The 16,117-nt window shown below is 33.3% G+C and overlaps 1 protein-coding gene and 1 non-coding gene across 2 annotated transcripts; one reads left to right on the top strand and one right to left on the bottom strand.

The window, feature by feature from the left end:
- Positions 1-3,930: 3,930 nt before the first annotated feature.
- LOC133798862 (small nucleolar RNA R71) lies at positions 3,931-4,037 on the top strand. Its single transcript, XR_009876079.1, has one exon. It is a non-coding gene; the product is annotated as a small nucleolar RNA R71 (small nucleolar RNA).
- Positions 4,038-9,682: 5,645 nt separating this feature from the next.
- Positions 9,683-15,900, bottom strand: LOC133797591 (ATP-dependent Clp protease ATP-binding subunit ClpA homolog CD4B, chloroplastic). The gene is made up of 10 exons (XM_062235542.1): positions 15,722-15,900; positions 13,877-14,455; positions 13,413-13,528; positions 13,199-13,321; positions 12,910-13,095; positions 12,506-12,721; positions 11,982-12,199; positions 11,801-11,876; positions 11,623-11,712; positions 9,683-11,321 (listed from the first exon to the last, which is right to left on the bottom strand). Exons 2-10 carry the CDS (start codon positions 14,436-14,438, stop codon positions 10,143-10,145), a joined length of 2,766 nt encoding a protein of 921 aa, XP_062091526.1. The 5' UTR covers positions 14,439-14,455; positions 15,722-15,900; the 3' UTR covers positions 9,683-10,142.
- Between the last annotated feature and the right edge of the window lie 217 nt (positions 15,901-16,117).

Genomic DNA, 16,117 nt, shown 5'->3' with positions numbered 1-16,117 from the left:
GCTTCAACCCATTTAGATACATAATCAACTCCAACAAGTATATAAAGATTACCAAAAGAGTTAGGAAATGGTCCCATAAAATCAATGCCCCAAACATCAAATATGTCAATAATAAGAATAGGATTTAAAGGCATCATGTTTCTTTTAGTTAAACTTCCTAAATTTTGGCAACGTTCACAAGCTTTACAATAAACATATGTATCATGAAATATAGTAGGCCAATAAAAACCACATTGTAAAACTTTAGCAGCTGTTTTCTTACCACTAAAATGTCCTCCACATGCATGATCATGACAAAAAGATATGATTTTAGATTGATCATAGTTTGGAATGCATCTTCTAATCATTTGATCAGGGCAGTATTTAAACAAGTAAGGATCATCCCAAATAAAGTTTTTCACCTCAGAATAAAATTTAGATTTATCATGCTTAGACCAATGAGATGGTATTTCATTAGTGACCAAATAATTAACAATATCAGCATACCAAGGCAATGAAGAAATATACATCAATTGTTCATCAGGAAAAGTTTCAGTGATAGGAGTGGAATCATGTATAGTTTCAACAACTAGTCTAGATAAATGATCAGCAACAACATTTTCAGATCCTTTTTTATCACGTATTTCTAAGTCGAATTCTTGTAAAAGCAGGATCCAACGGATCAAACGAGACTTAGCATCTTTTTTCGATAAGAGATATTTTAATGCAGCATGATCAGAATAAACAATAATTTTAGATCCTAACAAATAAGATCTAAATTTCTCCAATGCAAAAACAACAGCAAGCAATTCTTTTTCGGTTGTGGAATAATTTAATTGAGCATCATTTAAAGTTTTGCTAGCATAGTAAATTACATGAGGTATTTTTTCAAGTCTTTGTCCTAAGACAGCACCTATAGCATAATCAGAAGCATCACACATTATTTCAAAAGGTATTTTCCAATCAGGAGGTCGAATAATGGGTGCAGTAGTCAACAAATTTTTTAATTTTTCAAAGGCAACATGGCAATTATTATCAAAGACAAAAGCATTTTCTTTTCCAAGTAAATGGCATAAAGGCCGAGAAATTTTGCTAAAGTCTTTTATAAATCTTCTATAAAAACCGGCATGGCCTAAGAATGATCTAATTTCTTTCACAGTTTTAGGTGGGGGAAGTTTTGAAATAAGATCGACTTTAGCTTTATCAACTTCTATTCCATCAGATGAGATTACATGACCTAAAACAATTCCTTTTTTAACCATAAAATGACATTTTTCCCAGTTAAGCACAAGGTTTTTCTCTTTGCAACGAATTAAAACAAGTGAAAGATGATGCAAACATTCATCAAAGGAAGAACCAAACACAGAAAAATCATCCATAAATACTTCAAGAAATCTTTCAACCATGTCAGAAAAAATCGAAATCATACACCTTTGAAAAGTCGCAGGTGCATTGCATAATCCAAAGGGCATGCGACGATATGCAAAAGTTCCAAAAGGGCATGTAAAAGTAGTCTTTTCTTGATCTTCTGGGGCGATGGGGATTTGGTTATATCCTGAATACCCATCAAGAAAACAATAATATGCATGGCCAGCTAATCGTTCAAGCATTTGATCAATAAAAGGTAATGGAAAATGATCTTTTCTAGTAACATTATTCAACTTTCTATAATCTATGCACACTCTCCACCCTGTTTGTACTCTAGTAGGGATTAATTCATTTTTCTCATTTTCAACAACTGTGATCCCAGACTTCTTAGGCACAACTTGAACTGGACTAACCCACTGACTATCAGAAATAGGGTAAATGATACCTACGTCTAACAATTTTATGACCTCTTCTCTAACTACTTCTTTCATATTTGGATTTAATCTTCTTTGACATTCCCGAGAGGTTTTAGCATTCTCTTCTAGATGGATTCTATGCATACATATGGATGGGCTAATTCCTTTAATGTCTCCAATGGTCCAACCTATGACTTCTTTATGTTTTCTAAGGACATCTAACAATTTACCTTCTTGTTCTTTATCTAAAGCGGATGCTATGATAATAGGTAAGGTTTCAGACTCTCCTAGAAAAGCATATTTTAAATTTTCTGGCAAAGGTTTAAGGTCTAACTTTGGAGACTCAGAAATTGATTGAACATGACCTAAGGGTGAAAAAGGTTCAACTTTGGTTTCATTTAAGGGTATTGGCTCTACCAAATAATTCACATCATCATTAGAGTCATCAACATGCAAGTTCATACCAAAGTATTTTTCACAAAAATCAAATAAGTCATTTCCATCATTTTCACAAATACTATCTATCATGTTAACTTTATGCACTTCTTCACACTCAACAGATTTAACCACATTAAAAACATTCAATTCAACAGTCATATTTCCAAAAGATAATTTCAAAACACCATTACGACAATTTATGATTGCATTAGATGTAGCTAAGAATGGTCTACCTAAAATGATAGGAATTTGAGCATGCATATTTTCCACAGGTTGAGTATCAAGAACAATGAAGTCAACAGGAAAATAAAATTTATCAACTTTTATCAAAACATCCTCTATAATGCCTCTAGGAATTTTCACAGAACGATCGGCTAATTGAAGAGTTATAGAGGTAGGTTTTAGCTCACCAAGACCAAGTTGCTTATAAACAGAATAAGGCAATAAATTTACACTAGCACCCAAATCAAGTAAAGCTTTGTTAATAAAATGATCACCAATAATGCATGAAATTGTGGGACACCCAGGATCTTTATATTTAACAAGACTCTTATATTGAATAATGGAACTAGCTTGTTCAGTTAAAAATGCCTTTTTAGGAACATTAGTGTTTCTTTTAACAGTACAAAGATCCTTTAAAAATTTAGAGTAGGCAGGAATTTGTTTAATGGCATCTAAGAAAGGGATATTGATACTAACTTGTTTAAAAACTTCTAAGATGTCATTATATTGGCCGCCTTTTTTAATTGGAAGTAATCTTTGTGGGAATGGGGCTTTCGGAATAAAAGGATGGATTGGAGTTTCTTTGTTTGATGAGTCATTGAGATTAGAACTAAAAGGCTGACTCTTTTCTTTTTCTTTTTCGTTTTCAACCTCGGGTATGTAATCGGGTTTGACAATTTTCTTTCCAGACCTAAGAGTTGAAATTGATTTGACTTCTCCATTATGACTAGACTTTCCTATCTCATATTGACCTTTTGGATTAGGGATAGGTTGACTAGGGAATGTTCCTTTCTCTCTATCAGCTAAAGCAGTGGCGAGTTGTCCTACTTGTGTCTCGAGTTTGGTAATAGATTGAGATTGATTTTGTAGGATTTGTTGGGTGGATTGCATAAATTGTTGTAAAGTATCTTCTAAGGAATGTTTTCTTTGTTGCGGATATGGTTGATTTTGTGGGGCATGAGCTTGGTTTTGTGTGTTGTATTGGTGCCCTTGATTCATTTGGGGTTGGTTTTGTCTCCATGAAAAGTTTGGATGGTTTCTCCAATTTGGATTGTAGGTGGACGAAAATGGGCTATCATTTGGTTTCCCATAAGAATGAAGAGCATTGGCCTCCTCAGAAAAGGCTTCTTGGTAGGAAGGGCATGATTGGGCATTATGGCAAGGACTAGAACATATAGAACAAACATCTTTTCTAGGTTGAATTGGAGAGTTTATAGTTTGGCTTATGGCTAAAGCTTCTACTTTTCTCGCTAATTTGTCTAAGGATGTTCTTAAGTCTAATTCTTCTTTTACTTCATACCTTCCTCCTCTTTTTGGTGAATTAGTTGACCTAGACCTAGGATCAAAATAATTCCATTGTTGTGAATTGACAGATAAATCTTCAAGGGCGTCCCACGCCTCTTGTCCTTGAAATTTTAAAAATTTTCCAGTATGCATAGATTGAATCATTTGACGATTAGAGGGAGTCAAACCATCATAAAAATATTTTACAAGTCTCCATTTTTCAAAACCATGATGAGGACATTTTAATAATAAATCTTTAAATATTTCCCAACATTCATAGAACTCTTCATTATCTTTTTGAAAAAACTCGGAGATTTCTCTCCTTAGACTATCAGTTTTAGACATAGGAAAAAATTTCAGTAAGAATTTATTATAAAGTTGATCCCAGGTAGTTATAGACCCCGTGGGAAGGGAATTTAACCAAGCTTTTGATTTGTCTTTTAATGAAAAAGGAAACAATCTTAGTTTGACCGACTCATCAGAAAAATTTTGAAATTTAAATGTTGAGCAAATTTCTAAGAAATCTTTGACATGCATGTAAGGATCCTCTCTATCTAACCCATAAAAAGATGGCAACAATTGAATGATTGCTGGTTTAAGCTCAAAATGAGTAGCAGAAGTTGTAGGTAAAACAATGCATGAAGGAGCATTAGATGAAATAGGTGCAAAATATTCAAGCAAAGTTTTTTCAGGCACAGCATTTTCATCAACAATATTAGCAATAGGTTCCATGATGCTCAAATTTTTACTAACACTTTCAATTTCAAACAAAGATAAACGTCTTTTTACTAATCGTTTTTTAGAGTTACGTTCCCAATGATGCATACAATTTTTCACAAACAAGGCAACAAGGATAATCTCAAACAAGCAATTTTCTGATGTGGAAGATCAGTTAAAACCGCAACCACAGAGCATACTTAGAATTTTTAGAGATTTCACAACAATATAATTCTTATGGTTTACTTGTCCCCAGGCCTATTTGATTCCACTTACTCGCGCACTACTAACAACTCCCCGAGGTTAATTAGTAGAGGCGGATGGGAATTTGGTCAAATTTCCTTTAAGCAAGAATTGCTTATGGTGAAAGGACAAGATTTAGGTTTCTTTTTTTTTTTTTTTCAAGTATTTTTCACAATATTACGCTAAAATATTAAAGAAGACAAAGAAAAATAAGGCAAAAATTAAATAAGACTAAAATTTAAGCAAGAGTAGGGAGGCATAGCATGCCATCGACCATAACAAAATTAAGGTAAAAACTAGGAGGCACAAGTGCCATCAACTTAAACATAAGATAGAGGACTAGGAGGCAAAAATTGCCATCAACTAGCTAGGAGGCAAAATTGCCATCAACTAGTAATTTGCGGAAATTAAATAAAATAAAAATTACAACAATATAAATAAAGAAAATTACAACAAATGTCAAGAGGCACAAGTGCCATCAATTAACAAAGATATAAAAGAAATAAAATTACAACAAAATTATAACAAAATTAGGAGGCACAAGTGCCATCGACTATAAAAATTAAAAGGATAGATAGGAGGCACAAGTGCCGTCAACTAAAAAAAACAATAAATATAAATATAAGTATATATTTTTTTATGGGTGGTTGAACCGTCCCAAATTTCTTTTTATCTTTTTTTTTTTTTAGATTTTATAGATATATATTTTTTAGTTTTTTTTTTTTTAAGTGTAACAAAAATTAAAATAACTAGTAGAAGAATTCACTAACCTTGAGATAAATTCGTTTCTTTTCTCTTGCAACTCCCCGGCAACGGCGCCAAAAACTTGATGGACCCAAAACGGGTATGTTTAAAAATTTATATATCGCAAGCGCACGAATCGTCCATATAGAATAGTGATCGTAAGCAAGGATGTCGAACCCAAAGGAGTTGTCTAAAATCGAAAATGAAACTATTTTAAATCAAAAGTAATAAATTCTAACCTAGTTCCAAAGATTTATAAGTTTTAATATTATGAACATAAAATAAAAGATTGAAAAATAAAGCTATTTAAGATAATGAAAATAAACCAATAATGAGTTGAAAATAAGTGTTAAAAGAAAAGATTATTAAGATACTAGAATCCACAAAATGTAAGTTTAATAATATTTATTAGTATGTTGATTCCCAAGTTTTAGTGATAGTTAAAATAATTTAAACTATCATTTTCCAAAATATTTATAATTTTAAACACAAATTTCTTATAAAAAGTTAGGATTTTTCTTCACTTTTCAAAATTATAATTTCAAAGCATTTAGTGTAAATCAATCTAATGAAATAACAAATAAATCAATGAACATTATTTATAAGGCAAAACATAATATTTTTGTTCTAAGCATGGATGTGTACAATTTAATGACACATCTTACACAAAGAATATTATGTTTATGCACTAATGAAGAACAAAGTGTAAATATGTTCTAACAATCTAAAATACAAGATATTTAAGATGAAAGAAATATATGTAGAAGAAAAATCCATAAACTTTGTTGTATTACAAGGGAAATCAACATACAACATAAATATTACCTAGTTACAAGTTGCTTCATCATGATCTTAATAATCTTATGAAAAAGATTAGAAGCACATAACTAGAGTAGAAATTACAAAATAAAAGACATACATACTTGCAAAATGCTCTTGAAAAACCCAAATGGAAGATAGAATGGTAGAGAGAAAATGAGAGAAAAAGATGGTAACCAAAATTAAGCACCCCCAAATGGTCTTCAAAACCCTTATTTATAGCCAAAATGAGATTATTAAAATAATCAATTTAAATTAAGTAAATTGATTAAATTAATAATAATATGGTAAATAGGGGTGAATTGTAGGAGTGATGATGATTTTGGGGTAAAAAGTGTGTAGAAAATGGGTAAAAAGGTGGCATTTTGAACCTAGGGGACAATTGGTACACTTAGACATTTTTAGGCTAAAAAGTGACAAAATGCAGCATTTAGGCTACTGGTGGCAGGCGGCCTTGTGGGCTGAGGACACGCTGGGCCAGGCGTGTGGCAGGTGGCAGGCGTGGGCCTGTGAGATGGCTTGGGCCATGTGGTATGTTGTGGAGAGCTGGCCCAAGAGGGAAGCTTCATTGATGTGAGGAGATGCAGCAGGAGAGTCACGTGAAGGCTGAAGCTGAGTGCTTCAAAGTGAGGTGACAGCTGGCGTTGGCTGCATGGCTGGGAGGCTTGCCAGGCGTGAGGGACAACTGGGCCAGGCGCTTGGGCTGGCATCTGGGCAGGAAGGGAACGGGCCCAGATTGGGCCTGAATGGGGCAGAGGTCCGAAAGCTGGTTTGGAGCTAAAGCTGACCGTGGGCCTGGGCTCTAGCATGGGCCTGTAAAGAAAATATTTTCTTGTTACTTTCTACAAAAATATCACTTTTATTTCCTTTTCTCTTCAAAACTAACATTTTTTCTTCTCTTTTCAAGAGCATTAAAATGCAACAATTTATTGCAAAATAAGTAAATATTAAATTAGAATTAAATATTTTCAATTGTAAAATAACTCAAATTAAGTCCATGAAAATACTAATTGAATTTTAATCTACTTTAGAAACTAAGATAAATAAAATAACATTTTTTTTATACTTATAATCTAACAACACAAATTTTAAATAATTAAATTACAACATATTATAATAAAATATCTATAAAAACATATAAAAATCTAGAAAACTACAGTAAGACTAATAAATTAAAAATTACATAAAAACTTAATAAGTTAATTAAAAACTCAAGAACTAAGCAACAATTAGCATAAAAAATATGGTAAAATAACTCTAATTCCTAGAGTTATCACTAGTAATCGACATTGTACTATTTTTCACCACTTAACATCTTTTGTCTTCTATATCTCACTTTTTTCACTTAATTTCATGCCTTGTCCATAATTTTTTTATCCTTCCTTATATCTTGAGCACATCAAACACCCATAAAAGACAACTCAAATGCCACAAGGTTAATAATATTGAGCCTACATATAGACATCACATACACAACTTTTATACTTATACATGAAAACACTTATAAGAATATGCATATGCTCAAATTATACATATTGTATAATATGTAATGCAATGCAATCATGTGATTATTAGCTGTTGACCCAAGATTTGGCCAACTGACACGGAGTCAGAATATGCTTGATATGAATGAATATGATGAGAAGAACGCAATGACAAAAATAAATAACAACACGATATTTTTATAGTGGTTCGGCCCCAGGATCTGGTAATAACCTACGTCCACTTAGACTGTTATTGATATAGAATCAAAGGAGTGATCAAAGAACAATGGTTCAATGAGTTTCACTAACCTCTGAAGAACAATACAATATCACTAGGAGAATTACTATAGTCTCAAATAATTCCAAAGCCCCCAGTCCCTTCCTTGAGTTATCTTTTGCTATTTATAGGCTCAAGGAGGATTACATAAGATCGTTACAGTTATTCTTTCCTGAATAATCGGATATTCAGGAGATTGTGTGAGTTAAATTCGGAATTTACAAAGATCTTCTTATTAATGTTGCCTTGTATGCGGAACTATCGACCAGACTGGTCGCAGATAAGCCTAGATTGCTTACTGCTCCTAATGCATCTTCTGATCGATACTCTAGCAGAACTTTTCCAGGTGTCAGTCACGTGTCCAGGGATCACTTGCCACGTCATCAATGCTAATTTTTTTGGATAACATTAGCTATATTATATCAAAACAATGTGGATGCTACAATATATAATAGAAAACTAAATATTTAATAATTATATTAATATAAATTTAAATGTTATAAACTTTTATTATTATAATAATATATAATTCTAATTTTTACTAATTATATTAATATAAATTCAAATATTATAAAATAATATGTTTATAATAATATTTGATAGAAGATTAGATATTTAATACCCATATTAATATAAAATAAATATTATAAAATATCAATTATGACAATAATATATAATACATAATTTTAATTTTAATTGAAAAAATTATCACTTAAGTTATCATAATATATATTTTTTTAAATCATAAACAATGTTTTAGTTTAAATTTTCTTTTAATATATTATGTCATTTTTTTATATATAATATTATATATTTATTTGAAATCCATATGATAATCATACAAATTTAATAAAATTTATAAATAAAACTAAGCAAACGTAAATTACAATAGTATATAAAAAAAGACTCAATTATTTTATTCAATCCTCTCGCTAATGAACAATTCTCTCCCTCGTAATTCTTGCTTACCGAACAGAAAAAAAAAACCTTTGTCTTCCATAACCATGCATTTATGTTCAATCTTTGTTTTAGAGATTTTTTTTTAAATACACATTATTTTTTACTTTTTTACTATTCCTATTTTTTTTTTTAATATACACTCAAGTTTTCAAAAATATAATTTTTAAAATTTTATAATTACGAAAATATATTTATAGGAAAAATAACTTGAAAACAACTCACTGAAACAAACAAAAAAAACCATAAAAATATAAAAATTTCATGAAAACCGTAAAAATGAAAAGAAAAAAAATTGACCATAAAATTATACTATTTTAGCAAAAAAAAAATATTAGTATTTTATGTAAGAATGTATTTGTTCAATCCTTGAGTCAAAGAACTCGTGATTTTAGGATTTAGCACTCTAACCTCGAATAACAAAAGAAGAATAAAATTAGAAATTTCCAAAATTTTGTGATTCAATTATAATTTAATTTGATTTTTTTTTTTTTAAATTTAAATTCGTTTAAATTGTTTTTAAATAAATTATACTATAATATGTTTTAATAAAAATTTTCATTATTTTAAAAAATATATAATAAATAAAAATTAAAACTAAAAAAAAACTTTGCAACATAATGACTTTTATCGCAAATTTCCTAATAAAAAAAATATAAAATTACAAAATAAAAATATTAAATATTTATACAGCGAATACTAAATTAAATTAGAATCATCCTAAAAACCTATACTTCTTAAAAATAAAATTTTATTATTGAAAATTTTATCTAATATAAAACTGATGTTATAATACATTTGGAAATTTTTGATTGTTGAATTGAAAATTAATACGTTTACACATAAAGACCTAAATAAAAATCATACAAAAGAACAAGCCATGGTTGAAGAACAAAGAACATGGCCCAACACAGCCTGCCAGAATGGTCGTCTTCCAAGTCGACGACGGAGTTCAGAGCTGTTGATAGCAGGTATTCACATTGAACTTTTAACGCTAAATCAAGTTCTTTTTTTCTCTTTTCTTACTCTGTATTTGTTATCAGATATGAAACTAGAAGTTGAAGCAATAGAGAGCCATGGTAGAAGAACTATAGATCTATGGCAAGAGTTCCAACTAACAGAGAAAAACAAATCAAACGAGGTACTGGCAAAAGGTTAACGCAATGCAAGAGGCCAAGATGATGTTCTTTCTCTCTACACAGGGATTGCCTCTGGTAGCGACTCAGGCGAGCCACTGCTGCCGTTCAGAACAGTGACATTACCATCAGCGTCGACATCCACAATAACCGAGTCACCCTCCTTGATCTCCCTAGCAAGCATCTTCTCAGCCATGCTGTCCTCCAAAAGTCTCATAATGGCTCTTCTTAAAGGCCTAGCACCGTAGCTCGGGTTGTAACCTTCATCGACCACTCTATCTCTAAACCTTTCTGTCACTTGTAGTTCTATTTCTTTGGTCTTTAGCCTTTCGAACACCTCCTTCAACATTATATCTGCTATATCCTTAACCTCCAGCTTGGTGAGCTGTCGGAAGACAATCATTTCATCCAACCTATTCAAGAACTCGGGCCTGAAGTATTGCTTGAGTTCCTCTGTCACCAAGCTCTTAATTCGGTTGTAACTGCTATCCTTCTCATCATAGTCAAGGTCAAATCCGATCCTGCGGCCTCCTTTCTCGATTACACTGCTTCCAACGTTTGATGTCATTATCAAAAGTGTATTCTTGAAGTCTACGGTTCTTCCCTTACTATCTGTTAACCTTCCATCTTCAAGAATTTGAAGCATCATGTTGAAGACATCAGGATGAGCCTTTTCAATCTCATCAAAAAGTACAACAGTGTAAGGACGGCGTCGAACTGCCTCAGTCAGCTGACCACCCTCTGTGTAACCAACATAACCAGGGGGAGAACCAATAAGCTTGGAAACAGTATGTCTTTCCATGAATTCACTCATATCAAGTCGGATCATGGCCTCTTCTGAGCCAAAGTAGTAAGCAGCCAATGCCTTTGCAAGCTCAGATTTTCCAACACCAGTAGGACCAGAAAATATAAAGCTAGCAATTGGACGGTTGGGGTTTTTCAATCCAACACGGGCTCGGCGAATAGCACGGCTGATAGCCTTAACTGCCTCATCCTGTCCAATGACGCGCTTGTGAAGCGTCTCTTCCATCTTAAGAAGGCGGTCAGATTCATCAGTTGACACCTTCTCGACAGGAATTCCAGTCCAGGAGGAGACAATATGTTGGATATCCACTTCGGTCACAATAGGACCTACATCTCCAGCCTCACTCTCTGCCTTGCTCATTTCTTTGCCCTTATCAACAACAGCTGAAATCTGTGCCTTCAGGTCCATTTCTCGGTCACGCAACTCTCCAGCCTGTTTGAAATTTTAAACATGGTCAAGCATGGTCAGCCTACTGAATAAGGGCATGATAGTTCTAAATGCCTATACATATATATACACTAGGATGCTAAGGAGTTGATTTCTCTTCGAAAAGACTTTAATAAAAAATTGCAATATTCAAAGGAAGGTTCTTCCATTTTCTTTTTGTTGTTTGTCATCATAAAAATGTTAAAAACTTTAAATAGTTATATTATGAAAATATAGGATGCATGGTTCCCTTGTTGTAATCATGAAAATAAGAAAGCCACCATGAAAGCAAACAAAAAAGATTTACCTTTTCAAAATCTTGGCCACGAACAGCTTCATTCTTCTCCTTGGTGATCTGCCTCAGTTCTTTCTCAAGCTCGCGTGCTTCCTCAGGCAGCTGTAAATGACACGACACAAATCATCAAACGTTGAATAACTCTCAAGTCTCCCATGAAATCAAATAAGAGGAGAAGGAAGATAATTACCTGTGCATGACGAAGTCGAACTCGAGAACCAGCTTCATCAACCAAGTCAATTGCTTTATCAGGCAGAAAACGGTCACTGAAGCATATAATTAAAGCATCAGAAAAAAACTCAAACAAGAACAAGTATAAAGTCACCAATTTCTTCATAATATTGTACTGACAATATTTAAGAATTATGTACCTGATGTACTGATATGACAGCTGTGCAGCAGATACAAGTGCCTCATCAGTATAGCGAAGCTTGTGGTGGATCTCATATCGCTCACGAAGCCCTTTCAAAATTAGAATAGTTTCCTCAACTGTTGGTTCAGGCACTTTGACTGGTTGAAATCGTCTTTCTAAGGCCGGGTCTTTCTCAATGTGCTTTCTATATTCATCCAGTGTTGTGGCTCCAATACACTGCACCATCAAAAATGAAACTAAGACTTCTCCACTATACCTCCAGAATCTTAGTAGTAGCAAGTAAATGAACAAAACTCTGAGCATCAACCAGAATAAACAGCAGAAAGTTGATGGCATCAACCAACTTCAAAGAAGTACATAACAATCACGCCCATCTATGTTTTTCAAGAACTTAAAATAAAATACATAATTTGTATTTCAACTTCAACGTTAGCAAGACACAATATAGATATATGCAATATGGATGAGTATATGTGTGTGTGTGTGTCTTTATGCTTTAGTCATCCATGGTGATGAAATTACCTGCAATTCACCTCTAGCAAGAGCTGGTTTTAAAATGTTAGCAGCATCAATTGCTCCTTCTGCTGCTCCAGCTCCAATTAAAGTGTGAACCTCATCAATGAACAATATTATCTCATCACTTTGTTTGATTTCCTCCATAAGTTTCTTCAATCTTTCCTCAAACTCTCCACGGTACTTGGTGCCAGCAACGAGAAGACCCATATCCAGTGTTATAACCTATAGACGAAAGGCAACTCATCAGATTATTATTCACAAAATTAAACGAAGATTTAAATTGAGCATTGAAACAACAGAGAATCTCCTACATGACATAATGCATAAACAGATATATATTAAAATATTTCTAGAAAAAGGGAGGTTGCTACATCAGATCCTTAAACAAGCACTTAAAGTATGAAGAGTACCTTCTTCCCCTCTATTGTTTCAGGAACATCACCACTTGCGATTCGTTGGGCAAGTCCCTCAGCAATTGCAGTTTTCCCAACACCAGGCTCACCGATAAGGCAGGGATTGTTCTTCGTTCGCCTGCCCAAAATCTGAACAACTCTTTCAATCTGTGGCTGCCTTCCTACAACTGGATCCAACTTACCCTGGAAAGGAAAGAAATGTAATGTGAGTAAGAATTCATGACAATAGCAGCAAAAGGTGGCAATTTTGTAATAAGTGAAAAAATTCCCAAGACTTCAAATTTACCTCTTCGGCTAGCTTTGTTAAATTTGTTCCATATTCTTCCAGCGTTGGCATCTTAGTACCACTGCTGCCTCCTCCAACACCAGCTCCAACAGCTTCTGTGCTCTCACCCACCATACGAATAACCTGCCCACCACAAGGAAAGCCTTAGCAGAAGTTCTCTAGTAATTATAATTAATTACCTTGACATCAAAGATAAATTGAATTCTATGCTCGCCTGTGTGCGAATATTACTGGGGTCAGCACCCAAATTTTCAAGAACACGAGCAGCTACACCCTCACCCTCACGAAGTAGGCCCAGAAGCAAGTGCTCAGACCCAATGTAATTATGGCCTGAAACATTTTATAAGATTGAGCTTTTCAATCATCATATTAACAACACAAGCACAGCAACAAGTCTAATTAATTAATGCCTATTTAAATGCAACAGGCTTTAAAAATAGATTCTAATCCAAGCTGATCAACTTATAGATCACCCAGTTTTTACCACAACTTTATTTATCTAAAATGAGCATTTAATCTCCAAGAGGGGTAAAAAGTGACTCAACAGTTTTGATATAAGAACAACCAAAAGCACACAAGTAAAATAAATGACTTCAAACAATTTTTCAAAAGCATAACAGTAAACAGCAGCAAAACCAAGTTAGAGCGGTAGAAAGGAAGAAGAGAAAAAGTACAAACCAAGTTGCCGAGCTTCCTCCAATGAGAGCTCCAAAACACGCTTTGCACGAGGAGTGAATGGAATCTCAACAGCAACAAAGCCGCTACCTCTTCCAATAATCTTTTCAACCTCAACACGAGCATCTTTAAGATTAATACCCATTGATTTAAGGACCTTAGCAGCAATTCCAGTTCCTTCACCAATAAGTCCCAAAAGAATCTGCTCTGTGCCAACAAAATTGTGACCAAGTCGCCTTGCTTCCTCTTGGGCAAGCATAATTACTTTAATTGCTTTCTCTGTAAAGCGCTCAAACATGGCTTTGGGGACACATCTGGTAGCCTTCCGTTGCCTGGAAGATAATGTAATTGCCACTCTAGAATGGAAATCCTGCCCAGGCCTTGTCACAGTATCTAAAGCATTAAGGCTTCTAAGTCCTGAGAAACCTCTCATGCTCAATCCAGGTGCTTGTATACAACTCATCATCTTCACTGTCCTTTTTGACTTGCCAGACCTTTTAGACTGGCCCTGCTTTAACCCGGCCACTAAACCCGGAACATTAGTCGACTGAACTAAAGCAGCCATGATTTCCACCTAACACACTGCATACGTATAAGAAACAACTTAGCCACTTTAAATTCGCACAAAAGATGAAGAGTACAATTGCATTGATAACATTTTACAAAACAAAATCATGGTAATTCATTCATATAAATACCAAGTATACTTCTCTTATTAAGCTATCTTAAAAGATTGAACATTAGTGGGTTATTTGCCTAATTTAAGTAAAGGGGTCATGAAAGTCATCAGGTACAGCTCAAGGCTTGGGCGAGTGAGAGGAAGTTTAATTAATTTTAATTGTGCAAATTATAAATTTAACAATTTAAATAAAACATTATTAATATTTATACATTTATGATCTAATATAAGAAAAAATCCTACAAAAAAAGGTGATGGCAACTATAATGTACTATTTTATTTTTTTAGCGAAGAATTTAATTATGTTAAATAATTCCTAAGTAATGTCTATTATATATTCTATTAGAATGAATTAGATAATTTATTTGGTTATGTAATTAGAAAGTATTGAGAAATAAATAATTTTATTATATCTAATCTATCATGTTTATATATTTTATTGGTAATGTAAAATTTTAGATCTTTATATCCAACTTACTTTTGGCAAAAATATCTCTCAATTCTTTTTTGTTTTTCTTAATCTAATCTAATAGTATTATATTCTAACCACCAAACAAACCAAAAAATTAAAGAACTCTATGATTAAGAATAATATGATAACTTAGTCAAAAAATAAACGCATCTCAAAAAATTATTAATAAATAAATAAGTAATGATCCTGATAGTCATTTACAAGCTGTAATAAACTAGAACCCATATTCTAACCACTACACGCCTACTTTAGCACCATTTTTAAGTAAACAACTTGCAAGTAATCACAAGCGTGACAATCATGTAACTATGAGTAATGACCTTGGCAACTACAGTCAGCAAAAGAATGGAAGCTTAAAACGAAATCCCGCCATAGAACAAAGCTAAAAATTAAATAAGCAATAGCATCTACAATACCAAAAAAATAAAATAAAAAACAGCTACAACAAAAATCCATTGGAGAGATAAATACTCCAATTCGATTAACCGAAAAAATAATAATAATACAGCTACAACCACCAAAAGATGAGCTTTTGTGCCCAAAACTGAACCGAAATGAAACAATAATCATCGATGAAGGACAAAGGAACCCTAAAATTGAACAAAAAACAATAATTGACGGACAAACCCATTCAAAAACCCTAATTCAGCCATAGAAATATAAGTACAGAAATGGAAAAATGAAATCCGAAACTCACCCCTTAACTGCTCGATTGAGCTTCAATTACAAGTAATGAAAAACCCGAAGGAAAATAAATTAACAGAAGAGGGAGAAAGAAAAGAGATAAGGAGCGAGGAGAGAGAAGAAGGGCCTTCCTTTTTAGAGAGAGAAAGGGAGAAGAGAGACCCTATTACACAATGGTCGGCTCCTAACAATGGGAAGAGATTTATCTATATCTCTTCGGTGACTACAACACCTCTTCATGCACCGCCTCATCACCATCTTCCCATCCAGAGTCAAACAGCTCTCGTTAGCCGTCAGATTGGAATACTATTGTATAGATCACGACACGTGTACGGTTGCTTTATCTTGCTCACCAACGCTTTGTTTGTCCCCATCATACCCCTCAGATATTTTATTCCGTGACTCTTTT

This window comes from Humulus lupulus, chromosome 8, assembly GCF_963169125.1.
Source record: "Humulus lupulus chromosome 8, drHumLupu1.1, whole genome shotgun sequence".
Lineage (NCBI taxonomy): Eukaryota > Viridiplantae > Streptophyta > Magnoliopsida > Rosales > Cannabaceae > Humulus > Humulus lupulus.
This window is presented reverse-complemented; position numbering and strand designations above follow the sequence as displayed.

Bases quoted from the DNA above. Each gene is read 5' to 3' on its own strand.
- LOC133797591 (XM_062235542.1), bottom strand. From the start codon at position 14,438: ATGGCTGCTTTAGTTCAGTCGACTAATGTTCCGGGTTTAGTGGCCGGG. The intron at 13,529-13,876 runs GTTTGTACTTTT...AAAATGTTTCAG, and splicing joins GGAGGAAGCTCGGCAACTTG to GCCATAATTACATTGGGTCT. The intron at 13,096-13,198 runs GTAAATTTGAAG...TTTCCTTTCCAG, and splicing joins TAACAAAGCTAGCCGAAGAG to GGTAAGTTGGATCCAGTTGT.